The following is a 27,581-nucleotide window of genomic DNA, read 5'->3' as shown; positions in this document are numbered from 1 at the left end:
CTGGAAACATCTCTAGAGGTAGAAGCATAACCACTGAAGTACAGTACCCCCCAAGCCCCATCTCCCTGAGCTGCTCCAGGATACCATGGTCAATGGTATCAAACGATGCTCAGATAAAGAACAAGCAGGGTTGTACTCCCTCCATCTCTCTCCCAACAAATATCAACCAGGGTGATCAAGGCAGTTTCAGTGCCATTTAAGGGCTAACACCAGACTAAAATCGAGCCAGATATTCAGTCTCCTTCAAGCATGCCTGAAGCTGGACTGCCACCACCTTCTCGATCACCTTGCCCAAAAAGGGAATATTCGTCACTGGGCGATAATTAAACACTTCTGTGCCCAAGGAGGTCTTTTTAAGGGGCAGGCGCACTAGCGCCTCCTTCAAGGCAGATAGTGTTTTACTCTCCTCCACTGAAGTATTAATCACTCCCTGGACCTACCAGTCAATCCCCTATGGCTAGCTCTAAGCAGCCAAGATGGGCAAGGGTCAAGAGGGCAGGTGGTTGGCCACACTTCTTCAAGCAGTTTGTCCACACAGGCCACAATAATCAAAACTGATCCAGCACAGATGGAACAGACAGTGCATTGGGTGCTTCCATTGGGCTTGTCCTAACTTTGGCATCTAACTCTGTCCAAATTTGTGGGATTTTGTCCTCCCAAACATGTTACAACAGGCTGTTGAAGCAATGCTCTCTTGGCCAGATGGCAAAAGCCCATTCATCACTTGGAAAAGCTTTGCTGGGCGGCTACTTGCAGATGCAATGGTGGCGGAGAAGTAAGCTTTCTTCATCACCACCATGTGGTAGGCGCTGTAATACAATCTCACACATGCTTGGTCAGGTTCAAGACTGAAATTTATCCCACTTGTGCTATAGCCGTTGATCCTCCTGTTGCATCACACACAGGTCACTAGAATACCAAGTTGACCTATCTGCTCCAAAGTGACAGCAGGGGCACTCAGGAGCAATCACGTCGATGACTCTGTGTATCTCACTATTCAACAGTGAGACAAGAGTCTCAACAGGAGCGTCGGCCATGTCAGTCACAAAATTTCCTGGAGCATTCAGGAATCAATCAGATTCCATAAGTCTCCAAGGGTGGACAATATGTCCCCCACCCCTATAGCATAAAGTAGCCTCATTCAGTCCAAACCTCTCTAGAGGTTTGCCCTGGGGCAAAGAGCAAGTCAAAGGAATGTCTAGTCACATGTGTTGGGCCAGTGATGCACTGAGACAGCCCCATTGTTGTCATAAAGGCCACAAAATCCCAAGCCAACCCATTTGAGGCAGCCTCAGCGCAAATATGAAAACCCCTCAACACTACTGTGAAGGGGGGTTCTCCAATACCATATCGGAGCCACCACAGCTTAAAACCTATCCAGCACAGTCAGGTATGGTGGAGGAAGAGAACAAAGTCAACCCCCTCCCCAACCTTACCTCACTATGAGATAGGCTTCATTCCACTTCCCCAAACATTTCTTTTCTGTGTTAACAAGACAATCTTCCACACACACTTTATATGTGAACAAGGCAATGCTACTGAGACATGCCATTGCTTGCACACCTAGTTGATCCTCAATGTTCCCTCCAGATGTTGATGGACTCCAACTCCCATCAGCCCCAGCCAGAAATTAAGGGAGTTAGAGTCCATCACCTTCTACAGGTCAACACAGGCTACTCCTGAAAGACATTATGAAAAGTTTGAACCATAAATCAAAAGGAGGATTTTCAAAAGCCTTAGAAAAACATATCGAATTTAAAGTTAGCATGATTTCTACACCACCATGAGGGTTTAAAACGTTCAATAGTAACTGACACCAACATATTCCTCCTTCATACAAAGACATCTCTGCTGCCACAATAATGATTTAGACAATATGGCAATACAGTGGCTCCTTAGTTTAAAAACAAGTATTATAATGAATCAAGAAGCAGTCATGTGCTCAGTAATGAGACTGTCCCATTAATTTCACTAGGTCCACATAGCTATGAACAGCATTGTTAACTAAAATATTAAAGAGTTATGTGGAGACTTAGTGATTGGTCCAGGAACACCATATGCTGTAGCATTACTAGGAAATAGGTGGGAGATCTGCAATTTGCTATCTGAATGTAATTTTCTTCTTCTAAACACAGCTGTCAGGACCCATGATTTGGATCAGGGTTAGAGAGCACTAATCTTTCCCTCTGCTTTGTAGTTGGATCACAGACCTATCACATAACATCTAGTGATGTCTTGAAGTTAAGCAGAAGTGGACTTGATCAGCAATTAGGGGGCTCTTTGTAAAAGCAGAAAACACACTCATGTATTTTAAAAAGGTCAGGTGTTGCATATTTTACCATGTTTACTTACTTGCCCCCAGCACTGAAAACTTCAAACTTTTATAGTCATAAGAGGAAAGGTCAGGGGGACAGCCTCTTAAGTTCAGAAAGTGAAGGATAATCCAATTCAGAGATCTACTCCTTCTGGAATTGGCCACACAGCCATGTAAGTTAATCACCAATAATTGTTACTCCAGCTAAACGTACTTGGCTTGTTTTCATATGCCTGTGGTTTGATTCTTTTTGTATCACATCGTAGCATTGTGTTGGTTTCCTATAGTTGCCACAGAATAACTGCTTTTCACATGGGTTTCACATGGGTTCTATCAGCGACTTTTGGATTGCAAAAATAAATAAAATTTACCTTTAACTTACATTTGTATTTTCCTAACTGTTGACATTAAGGCTGAACTTACTTCTTTTCCTATTTGATTCCTTTCTGTTTTTTAAATATCAAGTACCAGTTAAATCAAAACGTTTATGTTTTGATTTCATGGCAAACAAAAAAATCTGGCTTGGATTAAAAAAATAAACCATGAACGCATATTTAGGTCTTATTTACCTGAATGGAAGAGTGTAAAGTACATGATCAGCTCACCACGCAAATCATTGTATCTTAAATATGCTTACTTTTGCTGATCATGCTCTAAAGCAGCCTTTCCCAACCAGTGTGCCTCCAGATGTTGTTGGACAACTCCCATCTTTCCTGACCATTGGCAATGCTGGCTGAGGCTGATGGGAGTTGTGGTCCAACAACATCTGGAAGCACACTGGTTGGGAAAGGGCTGCTGTAAAGATTTACATAAATATAACAGATTTATAAATAAAACATATGTTTTAGATAAGACTACCTTTAATGTTCTAGTTGGAGCCCAGCCAGTGCCATCAATTGAATGTTCTCTCAATAAACTGAAAGAAAGATGCAAATACACATTATACACTGGAATTCATATGTGCTTGGTTTATTGTAGGATTTAAGAAATGCAATAGTTGCAGGGACAATTGCCCCCTGAGCAGTATGATATTTTTTCTACTAATGGCTGAAAAGTCAACTGTGCTCATGTGTACATCAGCTTGTATGTCAGCACACACAAATTTGGCAGAAAGTATACATATAGGTTATTTTACAACTGACAAACTATACGTTACACAAAGCTTTGAGAAATACACTAACTCCTTTCAAGTTTGCAAACAAATCTCTCCCTAATTAGTCTATAATGTATTTTAAATAAAAGAAAACTATTATTGATTTTTTTTCTTCCATTCCTGCTTTTGGAGTTGTGCTGCAGAAAGAGTAAATATGAAATCAAAATTAGATGCTCTCCTGTTGCTGTTCTTAAGCATTTAGTTCTTTTTATTGAAGTTCTGATTTTAAATTAAATTATACACTGGCCATGTATAAGAATGCTAAATAACAGTGTAACATGAATGAGAGGGATCAAGTGGCAAGTCATGTGCTTGTGTACCCTCCCCTTCCCCCATGCAGCTCGGAGGATAACACTGGAAACTTATGATTCCACTTTTGCTTAACTGTGATTTGTCTTGTGTCAAACCATATGGTTTAGCACAATATCTGAAAGCAACCATAGGCATTACATTGCTTTTCCTAGCAGGTGAATGAATGGAGTGGAGCACCCCTCTCTAAGGAGGCCTGCCAGCAACTCTTCTTCTTTCCTGGAAAGGGGACAGAGTGGGAGAGCCTAGAGAATACTGGGAAGAGAAAAATCCTTCTTTCTGTAGCACAACCCAGTCTTAAATCTTCTTCCTGCCTACCTTCAAAAGCATGAGGGGAAGAAAACATTGTAATGTTTTAATAACTCTAAATGCTCAGGTCTTCATTTCACCTTCTGTTTCAAAAGGCACAGAAAGGAACAAGGGATTTGTAGACAACAATCACATTTCAGAAAACTAGATCTAGCCTGGGGCCACTTTTGGAAGATAATAGAGCACATATTAAAAATTTTATATAGGGTGAGATCCATGTAACACAAGAAAGCATCTGCTCATGCAACAGAGCTTGTGCTTCCCCTCACATACCTCCACAGCACTGGAAAAATGGTGGGCAAAGGAAGGAGGAATCTTGTTCAGTAAAGGTGAAGATATCATTGCATGTTGCCCATACTTATTTATAGGCTGCCTTTTAGGACATCACCCTCATAAAACACATTTGAGGTATTAAAGTAGGTTTGCCAGAGCCTGGGAGGATGACTGGATAAATATACTGCACTTTATGTTTTCTTAACACATCCTGTTATACTGAGTTATCTGTTCTACTATGCTGAAGTACAATAAATGACCTCGGCTAGACCACTGATAAGAAAGGCTCAAGAAAAAGATCCTACTATCTGGCCACTTTTAAGGTACTACATTTTCCATATGAGTATGTTTAGAGAAAGGCATTGAAGAGTGATTTGCTCTCTCTCCCCCCCACACTCATAAAAAGCCCCCAAACATTTCACCTACTGATATTTAACTTTGACTACAACATACAGGAAGTGAGTTATACAAATTATTTATTACCTCAAACAGATTTCCCCTGTCTCCGTGATGTTGGGATGCCAGATTCTAGTCAAACATTTTACTTTTGGAGGCTGCCAGAAAACAAAACAGAGATTACAATGCTGTCCTAGCTAAAAGGCAAATCAGGAGATCCCAGACATGTGTTTTAGGCACCACCCTCTCCAGAAATATACCTTCTGTGCCATTCAACCACCCACCCACCATTCATTTATGCAGGTAACAGATATTGGCCATCCTCAGTTTTCCGGTTGATGTGCTGTGGAAAAGATTTTACTTTTAAAGAGAATTCAGGGTGCTGTATTTTTTCAGGGATATATTCTCTGTGATAAGAGTTGCAAAAGTAACAGGCTCTCTTCTTTCGCTAACATCCTGTCCTCAAACAGCAATGCAAAGTAAATGGGAAAAAGAAAAAGAAACCCAATTCTCTTTGGTGAAACAAGTTGCAAAAAGCACACATATCTGGGAAAGAACAGTTCTTCAAATGGGCATAAACATGGTCAGCCAGCTAATTTCCATAAAGTTTATGGAAATTATAGTTTGCTCACCCAACTACAGGTAACTAAAGTTTGTTTCATATCTTATCTTTATTTCCCCCACACTGCCTGTACTTCTTGTAAGTTGGTAATTTTTAACTTGGAAATTTCTATCAGTTAACACTTAAGAATGAAACTTTAGTTGGAAGTTAATATATGTGAGACATGCTCAATTTGTCTGGTTATGTTATCCATTGCAAATGACAAAGTCTCTGGAACTAGCAAAGCAATCATCCTAATTGTTTCTCACAAGTTTACAAGTTCACCATCAGCTCTCTAACAGTTGCTTTCAGCCCCTTCGCCTGGTGCAGATACACTTGGGTTATGTTATAACAACTGTGTATCTCTGTACCCGGCTGATCCCGTGGCTGCTGTGTACCCTTGACTGATCTTCTACATGGAAAACACACTGGTTATGGCTTCTCACTGTGGATGTACCAGCTAAACATACAGTGCACTATAACAATGGTTGCCTATGGTAAACTTTCACTTTGGTTCATAACTTTTTGACCCTCTCTCTCTCTACATGACCAGCATATTGACAGTTTTATTGGAAGTTGCAATGAGGAAACAAATTGATAAACCATTTGGCACACAAAGGTTAACCAAAAGTTCTCCCTAGCCCTGAAAAGAGAATGTCTTTGGTCCAATACAGAAGCCACATAGCTGTTAATTAAGCTAGCAAAACACTAGGTGTTTACCCCAAGTTAGTGACAAACAGGATCTACGTAAGTGGCTGTAAGCAGGCTGGCATCTCAGGTACCCATTCTGCATAGGAATGTGTAATGTTTTAATAATAATAATAATAATAATATTTTATTTATTGGTCGCCTATCTGTCCAGGTTAGTGGACACTCTAGGCGACTTACAATAACAAAAAGCTATACATAAAATGCATATACAAAAACAAACCACAGTCCTAAACAATTTAAAACCAATTTCCAATTAAAACTTCATAAAATTAATCCTCCTCAATCCCACCAAAAAAAAAAAAAAAAAGCAGCACACAAGAAACAAACAAAAAACAAACAAACACCCAGGCCACCCCAGCCAGCCGGCTTATGTATCCCTCCAAAGAGGGACAGGTGGTAGCAATCAGTCCCAGCTGGCTGGGTACCTGGGGCTTGGTCCTGCAGGATACAGGTCTGCCAGGCAGAAGTCCCACAGGGAAGGGTGGTGGAGGTGGTGATCCCGCAGCACCAGCGGACTCTCCTTCCCTGGGCAGCGATGTTCTCTTCCTGCAGGCCCTGGGTCTCCCAGGACACCTCAGCCAGCCGGCTTATGTATCCCTCCAAAGAGGGACAGGTGGTAGCAATCAGTCCCAGCTGGCTGGGTACCTGGGGCTTGGTCCTGCAGGATACAGGTCTGCCAGGCAGAAGTCCCACAGGGAAGGGTGGTGGAGGTGGTGATCCCGCAGCACCAGCGGACTCTCCTTCCCTGGGCAGCGATGTTCTCTTCCTGCAGGCCCTGGGTCTCCCAGGACACCTCAGCCAGCCGGCTTATGTATCCCTCCAAAGAGGGACAGGTGGTAGCAATCAGTCCCAGCTGGCTGGGTACCTGGGGCTTGGTCCTGCAGGATGCAGGTCTGCCAGGCAGAAGTCCCACAGGGAAGGGTGGTGGAGGTGGTGATCCCGCAGCACCAGCGGACTCTCCTTCCCTGGGCAGCGATGTTCTCTTCCTGCAGGCCCTGGGCCTCCCAGGCCACCCCAGCCAGCCGGCTTATGTATCCCTCCAAAGAGGGACAGGTGGTAGCAATCAGTCCCAGCTGGCTGGGTACCTGGGGCTTGGTCCTGCAGGATACAGGTCTGCCAGGCAGAAGTCCCACAGGGAAGGGTGGTGGAGGTGGTGATCCCGCAGCACCAGCGGACTCTCCTTCCCTGGGCAGCGATGTTCTCTTCCTGCAGGCCCTGGGTCTCCCAGGACACCTCAGCCAGCCGGCTTATATATCCCTCCAAAGAGGGACAGGTGGTAGCAATCAGTCCCAGCTGGCTGGGTACCTGGGGCTTGGTCCTGCAGGATGCAGGTCTGCCAGGCAGAAGTCCCACAGGGAAGGGTGGTGGAGGTGGTGATCCCACAGCAGCAGCAGCAGCAGACTCTCCTTCCCTGGGCAGCGATGTTCTCTTCCTGCAGGCCCTGGGTCTCCCAGGCCACCTCAGCCAGCCGGCTTATGTATCCCTCCAAAGAGGGATAGGTGGTAGCAATCAGTCCCAGCTGGCTGGGTACCTGGGGCCTGGTCCTGCAGGATCCAGGTCTGCCAGGCAGAAGTCCCACAGGGAAGGGTGGTGGAGGTGGTGATCCCACAGCAGCAGAAGCAGCAGACTCTCCTTCCCTGGGCGGCGATGTTCTCTTCCTGCAGGCCCTGGGTTTTGAACTTTGATATTTTTTAGAAGGTTGAAGAAGATCCTCCCACTGCCTTATCTTTTTTCATCACACCATCATACCTCTCCTCTTTTACATACACACTGACAGGAATCCAAAAGTATACTTAAAGAGTAGATGTTAGCCTTTTTATTTCGCTATCTTCGATCCAGTGCGTCTTCACACCTACACTATGCAACATCCTGCAAGGAACATCACAGCACATCAGATCAAGAAGCTTGGGGATAGAGTTCTATTGCTTAGTTTCCCTCTCTTTGGTTGCAATCCTAAACTCAAATCAACTGCATTGGGAGAGCTTGTGAGTCCAGAGAAACCTTGGCATGGAATTCCTAGCCCAAGCACCTCAACACTGACACACACATGCAACATCATTACAGCTGCAGGAACTCTCTAACCAGACCTGGGATAGGTAAACTTTGCAATCTTTTTCTATCTTTGTAGACTCTCAGAGAAAGTGCCACCACTTTCATTTCACCCGATAGGACAGGTGCTCTTATTTCTTTAGATAAGGGTTATAAATGTGTTAGGATTAAACACACCTGTGATTTTATGTATATGCTGCACCACTTTAATTTGTGACTAAAAATCCATTTACTATATCTTTGTAATAAACTGATGTTTCACTTGGGTATCCAAATATATTTTTGGTGTGAAATTTCTGGGTTTAGAACTTTAGAACATTTTAAGGGCATCATGCAAATGTCTCCATACAAAAGGCCTCACTTCTTTAGGAAACATCTTTTAAGGGTCACATGTGAGTGCATGCACAAACATGTAACCATGCATATGCCTGAGATGTCACTACATCCACAAGCAATTTGCACTACTCTTTGCCCCTCAACCTTATAGCCAATAGATGTGGGCCACTGGAATGACCAGTTCAAGATTCAAAAGGGGGATAAGATTCTAGGATAGTGACGCAGTCAAGAGCAGGTGGTGGGAAGGAAAGACATTTAATCTGAAGCAGCTAGTAATATTTTACATTCTCTTTGCAGTGCTTCTAGACACTGGAGATGGCTCATGGCTGTGCATGCAAGAAGGCCATGGTTCAACCCCCCCGGGTAAGGCAGGGAAAGAGAGCTACTGGCAGCCAGCGTAGACAACACTGAGACAATGAAATGACTCAGTATAAAGCATCTTCATATATTCATAAACCACAAGGTGATGGGTCACAGTCAAACAGTCTAAGGCTCCATCAATCAATCCAGCATAATTTTTCTAAAAGATGCTAGCTATATTCTTGTTGTACAGGGAATTTTCACTACTATTGTTCTTTATTTGCAGGGCAGCACCCAAGGAGTTTGCAAGTAGCAGAGACAAAAGTTTAAGTTCTTCTGTTGCTAGAGGAAAAGCCACTATAGCTGAACAATTAAGTTCTAGACTCTAGAAAAATGCAGTGACAAAACTTTGATTTTGAGAATGACGTGGATGAGACAAGATTCAATTTGATATGGCTCCATAATGAACACGAAACGACAAGCTTGCTTTGCAAAGGTTCACAATGTCATTAAAAACTATGTAGATCTCTGAAGACTATTCAAATATAATTTGTTGACCCTCTTTCGTATATATGGGTGCTAAATGGATACCTTTTCAAAATCTCACAGGGTATGACGTGATTAGCAGCATCTTATTCCTTACAAATTCTCTATTTTTTAAAAATAAAACTGATCTCCTTGTTATCATTATGAAGTGACTCAACACCAACTTCTCACCTTTTGTGAAATTATGCTTTTTATTTGTACATCCATTTTCCTTGACAACCTCAATAGATGTGGGTGTAAATAATCAGAAAAGAAACTACAAATCATAATGCCACATCCCACAGGCTGTTTCATTATAACTGGTTTTTCATTCATGGAAATAAAGATGGTTTTATCGCTATCAAAAAGTGACATATTTAAACTTGCTGTCAACAAACCCTCACTTCATTCTCCTTCTCATCAAAATTACACGCCAACAGAACTGGCAAACATTAATGGCTAATTCTGAAATAGCAATACACTAAATCTGTACCAAGTACCAATTTCCACTTCACTCCAGCAGATCTGCAACTGCAGATCAATTTTAAGGCCAATTGGTATTAATCCTAGTCTTATAAGAGTTTATAAAATTTAGACGCAACCCATTTCAGCATGTACTTATGTCTTGGGTTGTATTCAAAGTAGCACTAAGGTTAATGTTCCATTAGTGCAAATATTTCGCCTCTCCTCCCCTTGCATGCTCCCTAAACCTGTTCTAGGATTTTCTCCAAATCTCCAGGGCAGATTTGGGGATGTGCAGGGTGTGTGGAGGGGGAGGAGAGGGGGAATCCTACCATGCCAGCACAAGGAATAGTTGAATATCACTTTTGTCCTGCTTATCTGTGTGTCAACTGAACTAGACTGTTAATCCCTACCCACCTGCACACACATCCAACATCAAAAAGTACAATCTAATGCATATATCACCCTCCTAACCTGTATGTTTGTGTTGCAGAAAGTTTTTAAAGTACAAAATTTAACTTTGAAAGGTTTTCAAAATATACCTATTTTAATCTATTCAATCAGAACATTCTAATCTGTGGCCTCATCTTTTCTCTAGAAGAATTAAATTACACAGATCTTCCTGCCTAAGCGGACCATCGTACAGAGTTAGGGGTAGAACTCAAGATTAGCTGACATTTTTGCCTCATTATGATAAAGCATTAACATAAAGGTTTCATCTCTGAAAAATACTCAGAGCTGTTATAGTTAACATATCTGAACTACTGAATATAAGACCTATCAATCTTTAACTGGTATGTCAAATCTTTTCATCCTAGTATTATTTATCAGTCCAGACCCATATATTTACAACCCTCTATCAGAATAAATGATTCTATCTCCTAGCCTGAAAATAACCCTATTTGAGTAAGTTTTCTCCCCAGATATTTAAGTAATTTAGATTTCCATTTCACTGTTGCTATTCCACTTAAGTTGCTGTCTGTGCACCCTCAAGCACAGGATCTGTATACATAGAAGACCTGCTTTGAGATAGAAGGGTATGGTGCTGTACTCTGATGGGAATAATTTAGGAATAGTGAGAGCATTTGAAAGGAAGCTGTAAATCTTAACTTACATTGGCTAAATGCAGATAATCCTCCAAACCAAGTTTTGGATGACTAAAAGAACTGTAGGCTTGGGCCCTCCCTTCTTCCCATGAGAGGGAGGGAGATCACAAACTTCTGCTTTTAATTTGCAACAAACTAATCTTTTTCCATTTCATCCCAATGCGGGTTTTGGAGGATTGAAATCAGAGCTTACCTGACCCTCTATGGGCCAGCTGCATGCTCCAGCAAGGGTCTACAGCAGTTATGTTACCATAATATAGTATATGGCCTGACCTCCTATCAGAATGACAGCTGCCTGGTTGGAAGGGAGGGTGCCCAAAGATCAGGAAGGAAAGTATCTTCATCTGCATTAAACACTTCCTTCAAAGTCAAATGAAGGCGGCAGCTGACAGGAACTGGTACTGTAATTAACAGTTTTTTCCTTTTCTTTTAAATGTAAGTTTGAAAATGCTTGAAAACCGTATATCCTGCAAAACCCCTGAGACTCAACAAGCTGCAAATAAGCCATTTAGAACATGCTTAGTCAAGAGTGTAGTACAATCAAACGTTTAGAATCACAGGATATTGCTCCTAAGGTTTCTAACTGAAGTAGATAATATTTTAAGTGGAGATGATTCCTTGAACTCTGAAAGACATCTTGGTATTAAAGGGCAAGGTATTATTTTTATTTTTTGAACTGTATCCAGATTCATATCTCCAAAGTGTAGCATCAGTCCTCTAAAGCAGTCGTTCCATGAAGCTTCTACAAAGCTTCTTCAGAATCTGACCAAATACGATGCAAAATAGTACACACTCTACAACCTAAAATGATGGAGCTGGTCAATTGCATCTGGCCAGAGATTACTGGGATGCCAAAATTATTTAGCAATTAAGTGAAACTGAATCCAATAAAGATTTAATTTTTTTTTCCTGTGAGTAACCCACTTCTGATAACTACAGCTATCCTGCTGTCAGCAATTTGTGATTATCAGAGTTCTTTATCCTGTGAGGTGTTACTAAAAAACCTTTTGAATCTGTTTAGTGCAACTTCTTTCAGTTTAAGATTGCAACTTCATTATCGGCATGATTTCTGAAGACAACCTGCCTCCAATTTCCAAGTTTAATACTATATGAATATAGAGTGTCGTTTGATTGCTTTCTAGAAAATATGAAGGGAACAATTAAAAACTAGGTAATTGTCATCCAAATATCTTTCAGGGGATAGAACAGGTCAGGTAGTATTCACCATGTAGGGGAAAGGAAGGGTATTTAATATTTACGTGTTATGATTTAAATCTTCCTGCCCTAGCTCCAGTGCCCCAAGTGTAAGCTAATGAAAGGTTCAGATCTCGCTATCAAATATAGCATAAACAGAGCCAGGGAACAAAAACAAGGAATGGAACAATGCAGGGGGAGTGGAGACATTTAAATAACAATCTCCTGAACATCATGTATTTTGTAGCCAGGTTCAGTCCCCAGTTAATCTACAACAAGACAATTGGAGGTGTCTTGGCTTATGTCCCCCTTCCAAGAGAAACTGCAACACAGATTGGTGTGAGATAGTTTTTCTTGTGCAAAGGAAAGCAAAGCAGCAACACACATATAAGCTTCTCTTTACTGAGATGAGTAGTTTTTATAGCAACAGTATGTGAACATGTTTAAGAAAGCAGTTCAAAAGTTACCTGACACACAGAATAGCAAAACTCAGACAAATGTGACTGCAAATTACAACTTTCAAAATAAGATAAATTAGAACAGCCATCTAAAAATTCTGTCCATTAATAGTGACAGCCCCAGACTGACACTATTCGATTCTAAAATCAACGCAATCTGTTTTATCTCCTTCAGCCTCAAGAATCTTTCTATCACATGTTTAAACTGATTAAACAAACAAAGATAATTTATAAACACTGGGATGTAAAGCTACATTATGCAACCACAAAAACATCCTTACTGGCAACAGAAAACATCCTTCTTCCTTCAATTAAAGCTCAATGCAAGAATCCAACTCTCAAAAATTGATTTCACTGTTCTTCTAATTATATGTACGCATTCAAACCTTTGTGTATTGGCTGCAATTCCCAAGCTTTTTTTTCCCCACCAAGAAGTGAGAAAAACATTAACAAGAATATTCTATTTTTCTATGAATATGAAAATTATTCTTGTTCAACATGCAGTACTAAAAGTGCCTGATAATATAGTAGCAGCTGTTATTTATATGATCTTATACTAGGAAACTTTAAACCAAAAAAAAATGTGCACTTTTTACATGAGAATAAATGCAAGAGAAGTTAATTTTCCTTTCAAAATAAAAATGAAAACCTGAAAAATATCTAATGGTCTAATATAGGCAAAGCAGCAGCCCAATCAGTAAAAAGCAGGCAAAGGCAGTATCTAGTATCTCATGATGATTCTGACCTTCACATTGTTCTGGCATAAGCAGAAACAAAAATGCAATACAAGTAGTCTTTCCTCTCACATTATCCTGTTCTCCCTTCCGCCTACTACAATTACAAGATCTTGGATAACAATTCTCTTGAGTAGAATATATTAAATAGTTTTTAAAATTAAATTTAGAATGGTATCTTATGTGCCCTTTAGAAATAGAATAATCTCTAAGGAACATATAAAGTACATATCCTCCATGCAAAATAATTTTCTCTTGATAACTGCAAGATCACACCTATAATCTGGGGAGATGTGATTCAAGAGAATTACTTTTCAGTATTAACATTTTCTCAAGTATAAGATGGCATACAAAACTAATTCTCTCTTTTTTTAAAGTACATTTCTAATACAGGTATAACCTGAACAGTATGACCCCAGTCAAGTAGTGTGACAAACAGTTCAAAACTGCTTTTCGAAGCCTGTTGTAAAAGGAAACTCAGTAAGTATTGAACAGTTACTTACCACCATATTATAGGCATCAGGAACTTCAATTTCAAACTGAAAGGTTCCACTTTGATAATAACCTTCATCTGTTAAAGAAAAACAGATGTTTAAAGAAAATATGCAATATCACAGGAAAGATAACTGTTCCTAGGGAAGTTATTGGTGAAATCCAATGGTGTCCATCTGCCAGTGGAATGGACATAGTTGGCTGAATGGGCTCCCGCTTCTTTATGCAGCCCCATTCCCATATGCCTCCAAAATCTGGTCTGGAGAGTTGGGGGATTCTCTAGAGCGGATTTGGATAGTCATGGAGAGAGGAGAGAAAGGGTAAGTCCTGTTGTACAAACTGAAGTTTGCTTGCATGATGTTGGATCTCACCCTATGTTCAAAACAGCCTATGTTCAAAACAGCCTATGTTCAAAACAGCCTATGTTCAAAACAGCCTATGTTCAAAACAGCCTATGTTCAAAACAGCCTATGTTCAAAACAGCCTATGTTCAAAACAGCCTATGTTCAAAATTTCTAAGACCTAGCTTTGGCATCCTATGCTGTTCATGATGTTTAAAATAGATCAGGATTAGGGTCAAACTAGACATGATGGCAGCAGCGGAACAGACATAAGAAAAGCCCTGCTGGAACAGGCCTATTGAGTCCAGCATCCTGTTCTTATGGTGGCGAACCAGATGCTCATGGGAAGCCCAAGCACAGGATCCAAGTACAACACTCTCCCCACAATTCCCATCAACTGGTCCCCAAACATCTGCACTCCTAGATATTTTTCTCCCAGGGGGGTTATTACTGGTTTCAGAGGTGAAAAACAACTTATATGCATAACTATGGCAAAAAGTACAGGTGGTGGTGGTTTTAAAAACCCATCCTGTCCTTTACATGAGTTCAGCAGCATACCAATTTTTAACCCATGACATCATTTGTCTCTCAGACTGAGCTCTCAGAACTCTTAAATGAATTATGTGGCATGACCAGCTTGCTTATATCAGTGTTCTTCAGCCTTGGGTCCCCAGATGTTGTTGGCCCATAACCCCCATGAACCTTGACCATTGGCTCAGCTAGATGGGGATAATGGGAGCTGTAATCCAACAACACCTAGGGACCCAAGGTTGAAAGCCCCTGGCTTATACCATATGACTGTGGACAGAACTTTGCAAAAACACCACATTAACTTTGGGCCATATATATGGCAGCCAGTCAAGACACACAGTACTTTTAATGTGCTGCTTATACTTTCCTTACCAGGTTGCAAAGACTGATTTAGTCATCCTCAAGAAGGTGATCTCTAATAAAGAGCAACCAGGAGTTTTTTGTTTTTTTAAAATACTGAATAGAAAACTAAAGTCAACTTTATTCTTTTAGATTTTATAGCAGAATCAAAAGCATACATAAAAACAAGTGAGACCTGCAACAAAATGTTGTAGTGCAAACTGCTTCTTTTCAGGGTTCCAGCAGTCAAATCTTCTTCCAGGATTCTCCATTCCATTTTCTATCCTCCCCCAACCCTGTTGGCCTGCGTTCTATGCCTACTGAGCATGCTCGGTTTGGATTGAGGTGCGCACACCCTACCTTAGGGTCTTCCCCCCTAAAGATTTAGATTTCTGGTACTTCTGCAAACACTGAGGCTTCCCCAAGACTGCTCATACCGCCCCCTCTCTTATGTCTTCACATTTGGCTGAGCATGTTCCATCTCCTCAGCCGCACTCCCTGGTCTTTCAGGACATCAGTGGGAGCTGGTGCCTAGGAGGGGGATGCTAAAGGACAACCACCCTGGGCTCCTCCTGGGAGAAAGGGCAGGATATAAATCTAATAAATAAATAAACATTGTGGAAGAACAAAGGCAAGGGCATCTGAATAAATCTGGCCCCATAGGAACACCATGTTATTTCTGTTCCTAATGCCAGACTTCAATGTGAATTTTACTGTCAGAAGAATCTTTTGTAAGCCACTTAGAGAACCATGAACCAGAATAAAAATATTCTAAATAAATAAATGGATGGTTAGCACTCTTTTCAATTCACACTCAGAGAATGAGTTTTAGCAGTAAATTGCAAAAAGGCAACACATCTGTGGAAAAATGAGTTTTGCTAGCAAGCAGTTAAGACTTTGGACAGGAACATCTGTATGGCGATGGACAGTCTATGAAGGAGTGAAAGGGGGAGAAACAGGAGTACTCTCAAGGTTGGCTGTAAGAATATAGAAAGAAGAGGGCCCAGGAAGTAAAAGACAGGAAGCATGGCTGAAGGAAAGGGAAAAAATTACAACAGGCTGAAACGCTGAGGAAAAGCAGGGCTGAGGAAGGGAGTTGTTAGAAGGACTAATGAAAATTCCTCACACATGGGACAGACTAGAGTCAACTGGGGTCATGCGATCTTGGCAGTATGGAAATGACAGCACTGGAGCCTGGAGGCAGAGTAATTCTGGGGAAGACACCAGAAAAGCCAAGTAAATAAATTTCATATATTCATCTAGAATCACCACCCAAATTTGTTTCAATGTGTGTATATTCTGCTTCAAAACTATGACTGAAGAAAAAAATTGAGCAAAACACTTAAAAATCGAGATTCCTCCTGCAAACCAAACATCTTAACAGTGCCATCTAGTGCCTATATCTATGCAGTACAAGAACTTATCCATCTTGTCATGGAAAGGAAATGGACTGCCTTCAAGTCAATTCCGACTTATGACGACCCTATGAATAGGGTTTTCAGGGTAAGCAGTATTCAGAGGTGGTTTACCATAGCCTTCCTCTGAGGCTGAGAGGCAGTGACTGGCCCAAGGTCACACAGTGAGCTTCGTGGCTGTGTGGGGATTTGAACCCTGGTCTCCCAGGTCGTAGTCCAACACCTTAACCATTACACACTGGTCATAACTGGTGATATTTTAGTCTACTATTATCTACAATAGCGCTTTACATCCATCTGAAAAGGAACCAAAAATCCAGATGAAATATGGTAGCAAACTTTCAAGTTACACTGAATTATGTATTATGTTTCATGCAAACTGAAAGCTTGCTACTTATTCTAATAAAACTGACTCAAGAAAAAGCATCACTAACAGTATGACCAACACGACAATACTAACTACATTTCAAATTACACACTCTCTACATGGTAGAGTATAGCGTTCTTCTGCATACAATAAATACACAATCAAAATTATTAAAATACCCGAACAGTAATCTGATATTGTCAACTAATTTATTGGCAATTTATCTTTTATAACATTTTTACAGCTAAAGGCTTTTATTTACATCATGTAACAAATCAAAAAGTATGGGGCTAATTTCCCCACTATTTGGATGCTCTTGTATAGGTATCTCATGTAAAGGGACCTTAACACCTAAAAGTGTTTTCTCAAAACTTTGTGAAAACACTAATTAATTGTATAGTAGTACACAGCTTGAAGTACTGATATCGAGCAATCAAATAAGATTTTTTTTTTCTTAGTCAAATGTATAATGTGATTCTGAATTTTAAGTGGATACTAGTAGCCATCAACAGAAGTGGGAAAGGGACATGGGAAAGAAAATACTTGAGGACATTTGGATTTGGAGGACTATATCTAAACCAAACTCATTAGATCAGCTAGTTTTATTACTTGGGACTCCAGTCCCCTCTGAATACAGAAATGGCAAGTCATCTATTAACTAAGCCACCACGGTGTGCGTGTGTGTGTTTGCGCACATGTTTCTGTGTGAAGTGCTACCTCAATGATTGGTTCCTAAGGATTTGGAATATTGCACACATGGCTAAATTAACTAATATTGTTAAAATTAAGGAAGAGAAACAAGCTGACAACCAATTTGAAAAATTCAGTATCTCTGTAATGTTTTGGAATAATGAAGTATAGGATGGGACTCAGCATTATTCTCCATTGGAAATATTATAGAATAATATTTATGTCACCAGTAGCAGCCCAGTACCACTTTCTAATTTTGGGATTTGTTTTTCATGATGAAGTTTCTAGGTAACAATCCCCATTTGGGATGTTCTGCTGGTTGAGCTATTTTGGATGATTTGCATCAGACAACATATTTCATAATGCATAAGAGGCCAAGGGATATTTTCAGCTGCTAACCATGAGAAATTCCTCATTTCTGATTTAGTTTCCATGAAGTAATGAAAGCAGATATAATCCATGGATCTCACCAACAATTCTACAATATTTTCATCTAGATTCAGCTTCATAGGGGAATTCTGTACTTTCAGTTCCTTCAGTGCTTTTTTGGCTACTATATGAGTCTCTCATATGTGTTTTGTAGCTGTAATTCATTTTACATCTGGTTTTATGTATTACTGCGACTACATTATTTATGATTATTTTAATTTATTACCTGCCCTTTACCCCGAGGTCCCAGGGTAGGTTACAACCGTTTAAAATACATCATTAAAAACAATTAAGACCAAATTAAAATCACAACATAAAAATAGGGTGGATCCTAAAAAAATACATCTCAAGGCCAGGGTAAAAGGGTAAAGAGGTGCATCTCCAGCATTCACTAAAATCTGTACGGCAAAGTTGCCAAATGCACCTCTGTGGGGAGGGAGTTTCACAACCTAGGAGCTGCCACACAAAATGCCCTCTCGGGGCCACCATCTCCCAAACCTCTGAGGATGGCAGAACTACCAAGAGGGCCCCTTCTGCTGATCTCAAACACTAACAAGATCACTTTGAACTGGGCTTGGAAACAAACTGGCAACCAATATAGGTGTTTTAAAACAGGGGTTATACAAGTTCTAAAGGGAACCCCGGCCAGTAAACTAGCTGCTGCATTTTAGACCAGTTGAACTTTCTGAGCTGTCTACAAGGGCATACGCATGTAGAGGACATTGCAATAATCCAATCTGGAGTACAGCAAACAGGTCATTTCTGTACAAAAGGGGCCGTAACTAGTCAACCAGCTGGAGCTGGAAAAAAGCACTCCTACCCATCAAGGCTATCTGAGGCTCCAGTGACAATGTTGGGTCCAGGACTATCCCCAAGCTGCAAGACCCGCTCCTTCCAGGGGAGTGCAATCCCCTCCAAAGCAGGCCATCTCGCTGTCTCCTAGGCATATTCTATCAAGAGCATGCACTATTTCTTATACTGTTTAAGGGTCCATTAACTTTGTCTGGGATTTTTGTGTCCTTTTAAAACATTTTATGTCTCTATTTTATGCTGGTCATTGACTGTAACAATGAAGATCTGATTTTCTTAAAACATTTTAGCTATTAAACAATTATAGAATTTATTATGAATAGGCTGATTTTATACATATGCTTTTGAATGACTATTGGGTTCATATTGATATTCACATTATGAACTGTTATATTTATTCTAATTTATCGTTTAACTTATTTCATACCTATTCTATTGCATTTGGCTTAAAAACGTAACAGTATTTAACATTTAAAAAAGATTTATGTAATTTTGTAGTTTTCCACTCACTTGAGTAGTGTAGTTCTCTTTTTGAATTACATAGCTTTGATATGTTAAGAGCGGCTGTAAATTAACCATCAAAATACAAATATATCTCTCTATCCACTTACCCTTTATTTCTCTCTAAATGACAAGCCTTTGCTTTCAGTTTGCCCAAATATTTTAATATAAAAGCACTGGTACTGACAGTTTTGTGTATGTGCATACCAATTTATTTGTGTGTATATAAAACACCCTATATATTCTGTGCTCAGGGTCACTTAAATTTAACATTGTCAAGATATATTTTAAAAAGATTACCTGGGTTTACAGTTAGGAGAAAATAATGGAGTTTATTTGGGTCAGGAAAGTTCACTTCACATGTACCTGAAAATAAAATTTAAAAAATCTGAAAACAGCTCACAATTGTGACATTTCTGACAGAAGCTACAGAGAGAAGGAGGCACCAAACACAGGAATAAAAGAACAAGAAATCTCAAAGGATGCACAGAAGGTAACTTATTGCTCAATTAATTTTTACAAAAGGTAGCTGCAATCTGAGCTGAGTTTATGCATAGATCTATTTATTTATTAAACTGATATCCCCCCCTTCCTCCCAAAGGAGCCAAGGCAGCAGCATCTCCCAGCTATATGGATATGATAAAAGCATTGATACATTCCTCAGAAAACTTGCTGGACACTTTACTCACATGGTAGATTTACTTCAAGTTCTGCAACTTCTGTTAAAAATGAAATAAAAATTATGTCAGGCAATGTCAATTTTATATACCACGTTTCTATATAGAATGCTCAAGGAAGTGTAAGTTTACATGGAAACTGATAAAGCTACAATACAAAAATGCAGCAAAAACAATTAATATCTTAATAGAGAATATATTATATATTACGATATAATGTGTAATGAACAACTCATAAAGCAATATTGCACATTTACTAAATAATTAAACTGAAATATCTCAATCAATAAAATCACATAATTACTAAATGGTAGCAATGTCAAAACAGACAACTCTAAGATAAACTTATTAACAATACAATCCTATATATGTCTAGTCACAAGTAAGCCCCACAAAGTTCAATGGGACTTACTACCAGATGAGTATAGGATTGCAGCCTAAATCATTTAATTCCCATAACACAAAAATACTAAGTTAAACACAGTAAATTTTAAAAAGGCAGGATGTAATTACCAATACTAATATTTACTTTTATATTTTACAAGAGTCAGAACAGAGCTACACCTTCTATATGGAAGCATTCTAAACAGTTGCCCCTATAAGAGCCCGCACACACACAATGAAGCCAAAGGACAGCATCAACTGAAAAAACAAGACTCCCCAAATCCAGAGAAAGTCAGTTGTACGTAGGTCCCGTTAAAATTAATAGAACAAGTTAATCACAACTAATTTAAGCCCTATTGTTTTCAGTGGGATTTAAGAGTGACTAAATTCTTCCATATCGGGGTCTATGTAACATTTCCCCCACTTTGATAAGACACTTAGCACATTTATTGTATCTCTCGATGAGAAGTCACATTCCCTTGAGGGACACATGCTAATGTCAGGCAAGGACCGGAGTCATGGGGGGGGGGACCAGCTTTGCTAATCTATGTTCTATGGAATGTTAATATTTTATTTGCTTTTTTCTTTCTATGATATGTATTTATGTGTACGTTTTTAATTGTAAGTTGCTTGGAGACCTTTTAGGTAGCAAGTAACTAATAAGTTCTAATAATAATAATAATAGGCAGAAGACCTTCATTTTTATCACTGTTCTTACAACAGGACTATTCATGTTTAAGTTATTACATTCCCAAATTTTAATTTCCTTTTAGTAAAGCAGCCCTGTCTCTCTTGCTCCCTGTGCAGTAGTAGCAGCAACCCCTCTCCACCCATTAATACTGAAAAATGTGCTTTAGATTTCCTAGTATACAGCATATAAACCACATGCTTTCCATCCAGGTGGACTGCAGCTAAGCCACAACTGACCTTTTTCATGTTCAAGATTGTAAATACTCACAAATTCACAAGGCTCTATTCCAAAGTGAACTACAGCCACAGCTCTTCCTTAACAGGATTTAGATCATTTTAGGTACAGCACTGACTAAAATGCCATGACACAAATAAGGTGCAAATAGAAATATGCTCTACAGCCACTTGAGTATACCCTCATGTACTATGACAATATACTAAGATGTGGATCAAACATTTAGCCATGGAGAAATAGTTTAAACCTATTACTGCAGTCAAAGCCTGGTGCAATTCATGGGAAAGGTCAATTATATCTCCAAAGCTCTAGAATGCTTAACAGCTGGTTTCAGGCTTCCTCACTCTTTCAAGAGATAAATCAATTGGATTGACCTGGATGTAATTTTCCATGAGGCTCATTAAGTTCACACTTGAGAATGAATTCTGTTTCTTTGGAATTTTTACTTTTACATATCTGTTCAGCACAGATTTGATGCATATAATGCAGTCATTTCTAGAGATATGAAGACTTATTAAAGTTCAGAAAACAAAGTATTTTTTCCTGAGGATTTTTTGTTCTTCCTCTGAAGGTTTAGGGAGAGGGCATAGATCATTGGCATAAGTGTTTTATATCAAACTTGAATACATTCTAACAGGCAGCCTAAAAAGCCCACTACAGAGTGCAATTTCATGCATGTTTAATCAGCAACAGAACAAGCAAGTTTCATTAAATTACCAGATGATTTAATTCACTTATTTTATTATTTTTATTTATTTATCAGATTTATATCCCATCCTACTGTTCTGAACAGAACTAGCCAGTTCCAAAGCCCAATCCTATGCCTGCTATTCATAAAAATCAGACTTAGTCACGTATTCTATTCTTTTACTGACGTGTTGCCACATAGTGATATAGACATGTGCCACAATGCCTGTATCTCTATTCTTTTATCCTTTGTGGATCTTCCATCTATCACAATTGATTTCCCCACCCCAAATATGCAGCCTGTCATTAGTAATGTATGCCATTCTTTCCAACCCAAATGACAGCATAACAAGAGGGTCAGTGTGCAGCTAGTAGCCGAATGCCCCCACAATGTTGATAGCTTCAGTTGTCCCCCAACTTGAAGAGGATGGGAGGTGAAAGACCAAAGATACACAGGGACTAAATTGTATATGACCACAATGATGTAAGACTGAAATTCTATGCACAGTTATCTGGAAGTAAGCTTACTTACTCCTGAATAAGCTTGTAGAGGATTGCTCTGTACAAATTGTCTATATGATGTGGAAGTTAAGGTGGGCACTTTAACTTGCAATTTCCATGCTTTTTGGTGTGTTAGTAGATTTGTAATCATCTTAACTTCTCTCTTATAGTTTTGTTTTTAATTCTGTGCTATCCAGCATTTAGCTCAATTATCAGACAGTGTAATAAACTTTAGGACAACAGTAGTATTTTCTGTAACAGCATTACCTTTAACAAGCAATTTATCTCTAACAGACACTCTTCGAGTAGAATCAGAAGCTGGGTTGGATGAACGGGGCCCCTTGACACCATCATCCCGTTTTAGTTTGCTCGCCAATGTAAGCATTACTGCTATCTTCAATCTAAAACACATATATGAAATAAAATAAAGTAGGTTTTTGCCCTAGCTTTTACCTGTTTTTTCTTCCAAATGTAAGGTTCAATTACATGAAATTATTTTTTATGCATGGCTTTCCTTGAATATTTTTATGAATAGCAATAGGCTCAACACTTGGAAAATATCTGTTTTCACTAGTTTAGTCTTATGAATATAAGAATGTGCATTATGCTCAGTGTGACTATTAGTTCCGTACTATTGACTTTAGCTGGAAGCAGGTCTCAAAGGTTTCAGGGAGAACGCTCCCCCTCCCCAATTCTGCTGAGACTCTACTAGAGACTGAACCTGGGGCCTTCTGTACACAAAACATGTGCTCTGCTACTGAGACATGGCCCCTCCTAATAATCATTATTGACACTGCTGTCAAAGCAGTCTTGTTATTGACTAATAGCAAGTATGAAGGTATACTATTCCAATAAGAACAATTAGAATCTCCAGCTCCCCAACTACTTGTATATTTCAACAACTACCCACCAGGATTACAGAAGAAGTCAGGATATTTCACATCAGAGAAAGACCTAGTTCAGATGTAATGTCTAAGCCAAACCATAGCCAAGCATGAATGTGCAAGTCACAGGTACCCACAGTAAAAATTGCAGCTGCTTTTTTTCTCCTTGGTCATCCTCCTGCCATGGTACCCAGAGCTAAGCCATGGTTTGGCTCACCATTATGTCACAACATACCATGAGACTAGAGTGATTTTCTTTATGAGGAAAAACTAAAGTGTTTCAGGCTTTTTCTCTTAGTTGAACTCAATGTGGTTTACTTCTAAGTAAACCTCGACAGCATTGTGTGATAAAAGGGGTATGTCAGAGGTTTATAAAAAAAGATAATGAAAAGGAAAGTAGTTTCAGAATAGAAAAAACACAGTAACTCCACACAACACGCAATTAACTTACAGAATTCAGTGTTGTATGATGCAGGGACAATTTTTCCCCAGGGTTAGGTCAATTTAAAGAAGATAGGCCTATTAATGGCTCTTGGTCATGATAGCAAAATAGATACTCCAGATTTAGAGCCATCCAGTTGCCCTGCTTGTGAACTTCCCAGAGACATCCAAATGGCTGCTGTCGTAAACAGAATGCTGTACTGACAGACATTTGGTCCGATGCAGGAGGGCTCTTTGGAGTGGGGGAGGGAGAAAGGTAAAGAAAGAAAATATATCTGTTAAATATGCAACAGCCCTTTTAGATAATTGCTCCCAACAGTGGCCAGCTAGAATCCAGAGATGGCGCCACAGATCAGTCCTGTATAAAAATGCTTACTGGGAGGACTCCCCACCTCCATGAATTTCTCCAACCCACTGTTGAAGAGATTTAACCAATGGCCATCACCAGATTTCGTGGCAGCAAATTCTGCAAGTTAACCACGCATTGATGGGACTACTTTGGTGGAAACGATTACTGCATTGCCTTCCTTTGCTCTACCTGAAGAAGGGAGAAGAGAGATTCTGGACTGAAACTGAGCCAGGGTGGAAGGAAGCTGACAGGGCGGCGGAGGGTCACGTTCGGGGGGTGGGGAGGGGAACCTCACTCGTTCGGGGGCAGCGAGGAACAGGGGAGATAAGGAGGTCGGTCAACGGAGTTTCCCGTTCCAAGCACGCGAGTGCAGGTGTGTGTGTGTAGAATCCCATCACCGATAGCGCCGCTCACCTGGAGACACCGTCAAGCCACCAGAAGAAGCCAAAGTCGCCGCCACCGCCGCCGCCACTGCTGCCGCCGCCAGAACCATCCCCGGTGGGCTCCCGCTTCTCTTGCAGGTCCAGCAGCACAGGCGGCGGCAGTAACACAGCCCCGCCCCTCCTGACCCGGAAGTGAAATAAACGGGCGGTGCTTTCAGACTGATTATTTAAAAGCAGCCAAAAACATCTCCACAACACCAACACAAACTTTATCGAGCCGCGGCTAGGGACAAACGAGAAAATGAGTTTGCGCGTGCGCATTGTAAGGAGGCCAGGCTGACACAGTTGAGTGGGAGGTTTCTTAAGGTCTCGCGAGAACACGACCAAAGCGATTTAACCCCTGCTGTCCCCATATGCACTTGGCCTTTAAAAAGAAACTCGCACCTAGCGGCCGCCCGTACAAACATCTATGGTTCCCAGAGCGGGATGGGAAGCATTTATACAGCAAAACCGGCGCAGGATTAACGATAACGGTGCCGCCTGTGGCCCGCAAGCAGCCGTACTACGCTTCCCGGCATGCCATACGCCAAGGCCGCCTCAGCCGGCATATTCAATTGTAGCGCGTTGCCTCATGGGAGCGGGAGTCTTTCGGAGACCTCGCCTGGAAAGACCGCGATGAAAGAGGCACGGCACGGGCGGTCGTGATGGAAACAGGCCCACATGGCACGAGAGAGACTGATGTGGGAGGCAACCTGAGAGGAGGCGGCGGCGCTGGCTTCGAGTTCGTTTGCTCCTGGAGCTGCTCTCAGGCGGCGCTTCGCTGCTGCTGCGGCCGGGGGCGTGACCGGCGCAGCGGACGAACCTTCCTGTCCTGAGCCTGACACCTGCCGGGAATGGGGGACTTGCGGCTCCGTGGCTGCTGCTCCCAGGACCTCTGGCCGTCCTGGTTGTAGTTGGCGGAGGCCGGACACACTCTGGTGGGGGCTACGAGGCCGTCCCCTCCCCAGGGCTTGGCTGTTGCCCTGTGGAAGCGCTGGGCGCCGGCTGCCGCTTCTGCGCCCTGTCATTCCAGAAAGATCCGTACCGGGCCAGGGCAAGCCCTGCTGGCAGATTCCCTGTGGGCAGCTGAGTTCCGTGGCTCCTCATGCAGAGCCGATGATGAGAATTAGACCGAATACGACTCGCCCTTCTGTGGCCCTTGCTACCTCCCGTCTGCTTTTCCTGAAGCGTAAAGCTGCATTTTGCTTGTCTCCTGTTTAGCTGGGCTCTTCTACTTGGGACTGCCCTGGAATTTTTTACGCTAATTATCTGCTACTTTTGTCCAGCCAAGCAGCATTTAGCCCCGGGGTAACGGCAAGCAAAATTTAATGGCCGAAAATCCCCATAGCTAAAACGTCAGGCCAGTGTTCAGGTCTAAGGGTTTGAGCTGCCAAAGAGCAAGGATCAAGCTCGCCTTTGCGGTGGTCTGCTACCATATGGCTCCTTCCAACCTCGTTCTTCCTCCATAATGGCCACACAGTGCTCTCTCACACACACAACTGCAGCCCTGCTGTGACCTGCTGGTGTATGTAATCACAGGGCTGCACCACAGCCAATGAGTGAGGTTTTGATATAGTGGTTAAGGTGTTGGACTATGACGTGGGAGACCAGGGTTCGAATCCCCACACAGCCACGAAGCTCACTGGGTGACCTTGGGCCAGTCGCTGCCTCTTAGCCTCAGAGGAAGGCAATGGTAAACCCCCTCTGAATACCACTTACCATGAAAACCCTATTCATAGGGTTGCCATAAGTCGGGATGGACTTGAAGGCAGTCCATTACCATTACTGGGTGGCAGTCCTGGTTGCTCTTCAGTATCCTCTTTCCATCCCAGCCATAGGTGGCTTTAGTGCTATCGCAGGACTAGAACATAGCCCGGTTGAGTCTTACAGACTCACCATCTTGGCTTTACTTACATTCAGAAGGATCAAACCATTGTTATGAAGAGCTATCCCCCAGACTAGGCATGGGTGTCTACAGAATTTTTCCGAAGATGGGGGAGGGCAAAGTCAGTATTCCCAGTGGTGCACCCAGTCAACCTAGTTGCTGTTCTCTTGGAGTCTCATTGACTCATCTTTTCTTATTTACTAATGACTTGGATGAGAAGGTGCAGGGAATGCTTATCAGATTTGCGGATGATACAAAATTGGGAGGGATAGCTAATACCTTGGAAGACAGAAATAAAATTCAAAGGGAACTTGATAGGCTGGAGTATTGGGCTGAAAACAACAAAATGAAATTTAACAAGGATAAGTGCAAAGTTCTACACCTAGGAAAAAGAAACCAAATGCACAGTTTTAAGATGGGGGACATTTGGCTCAGGAATACTACATGCGAGAAGGATCTTGGGATTGTTGTTGATCACAAACTGAATATGAGCCAACAGTGTGATGTGGCTGCAAAAAACGCAAATGCTATTTTAGGCTGCATTAACAGAAAAAGGTTTCTCTTACCAAGAAAAACATAGTGATAAGACTATTAAAATTTGTAAAAATAGTTGTAAAGTACTCGTGAGTCTGGAATGGATGAATAAAGGTGCAATCCAACTTGCATTTAAACTGGGCTGAGGGGAGGTGGATCCAGTGGATCTCCAGCTGAGCTGGCTGGGTCTTGGATCAGCTAGGCTATACCGGCGTTAGTCCCTCAGCCCAGCTCAGCTGGGACGCAGGTGGCTCAGCTGAGACCAGTGCAAGCGGAGTTGGTGTAAGCTGGCATAACGTCCAAAACAGGTGTGTTGGGGACATGTCGGGGAGGGGCCAAAGTGAGAGGACTTAGGCCACATCCAACTTGTGTTTGAGATGCTCCTGCAGGTCCCAATCCAGGCAAAAGTTATGCCAGTAAAAAGGTCGGTCTAAGAAAATAATTGCAATAGAAGTCAATGGAGAGGGCTTACACACCAGTAGGGGTATTTGGGTGAGCAGGCTTTTACTTTCTGGATCCCATGCACAGCTCCCAGCTGAGCCAGCATTCAGCCAACCCAGAGGTTCCTGAATGGCAATGGGATGCAGCGAAACTTTATGCCAGCTTCTCTTGCTCCAGCACAACTTATGTCGGCTTCCCCTGAGTTGGATTGCTCTCTACCTGAGAGGTTTTTTAAAAAAATCTCAGTGTATCTAGATCTGTCAGCTGGGGATAACACTTCATGTATCTGACTACGTAGGCTGTAAT

General features: G+C 41.3%; 1 protein-coding gene and 1 long non-coding RNA gene across 6 annotated transcripts in view; one reads left to right on the top strand and one right to left on the bottom strand.

The window, feature by feature from the left end:
- Window positions 1-24,876, bottom strand: part of UBE2F (ubiquitin conjugating enzyme E2 F (putative)) — a 52,526-nt gene extending 27,650 nt beyond the window's left edge. Inside the window, exons 1-7 of one of the 5 annotated variants that reach the window (XR_009760418.1) lie at window positions 24,408-24,825; window positions 22,587-22,720; window positions 19,835-19,864; window positions 19,446-19,511; window positions 13,734-13,801; window positions 4,842-4,912; window positions 3,173-3,230 (exon numbers count right to left, since the gene is read on the bottom strand). Coding sequence is in view for 4 of the 5 variants with exons in the window: in XM_061607721.1 (XP_061463705.1) it covers window positions 3,173-3,230; window positions 4,842-4,912; window positions 13,734-13,801; window positions 19,446-19,511; window positions 19,835-19,864; window positions 22,587-22,720; window positions 24,408-24,697 (717 nt within the window). In the remaining variant the exon portion in view is untranslated. Of the gene's footprint in view, window positions 1-3,172; window positions 3,231-4,841; window positions 4,913-13,733; window positions 13,802-19,445; window positions 19,512-19,834; window positions 19,865-22,586; window positions 22,721-24,407 lie in introns of all 5 variants that reach the window. The other 4 variants (XM_061607721.1, XM_061607719.1, XM_061607722.1 and 1 more) reach the window with 4 other exon arrangements.
- LOC133378067 (uncharacterized) lies at window positions 7,917-9,955 on the top strand. The gene is made up of 3 exons (XR_009760833.1): window positions 7,917-8,162; window positions 8,749-8,814; window positions 9,038-9,955. It is a non-coding gene; the product is annotated as an uncharacterized LOC133378067 (long non-coding RNA).
- Window positions 24,877-27,581: the final 2,705 nt, after the last annotated feature.

This window comes from Rhineura floridana, chromosome 2, assembly GCF_030035675.1.
Source record: "Rhineura floridana isolate rRhiFlo1 chromosome 2, rRhiFlo1.hap2, whole genome shotgun sequence".
In the NCBI taxonomy this organism is placed as follows: domain Eukaryota; kingdom Metazoa; phylum Chordata; class Lepidosauria; order Squamata; family Rhineuridae; genus Rhineura; species Rhineura floridana.
Note: the sequence above shows the minus strand (reverse complement) of the source record. Positions and strands in the feature narration are given on the sequence as shown.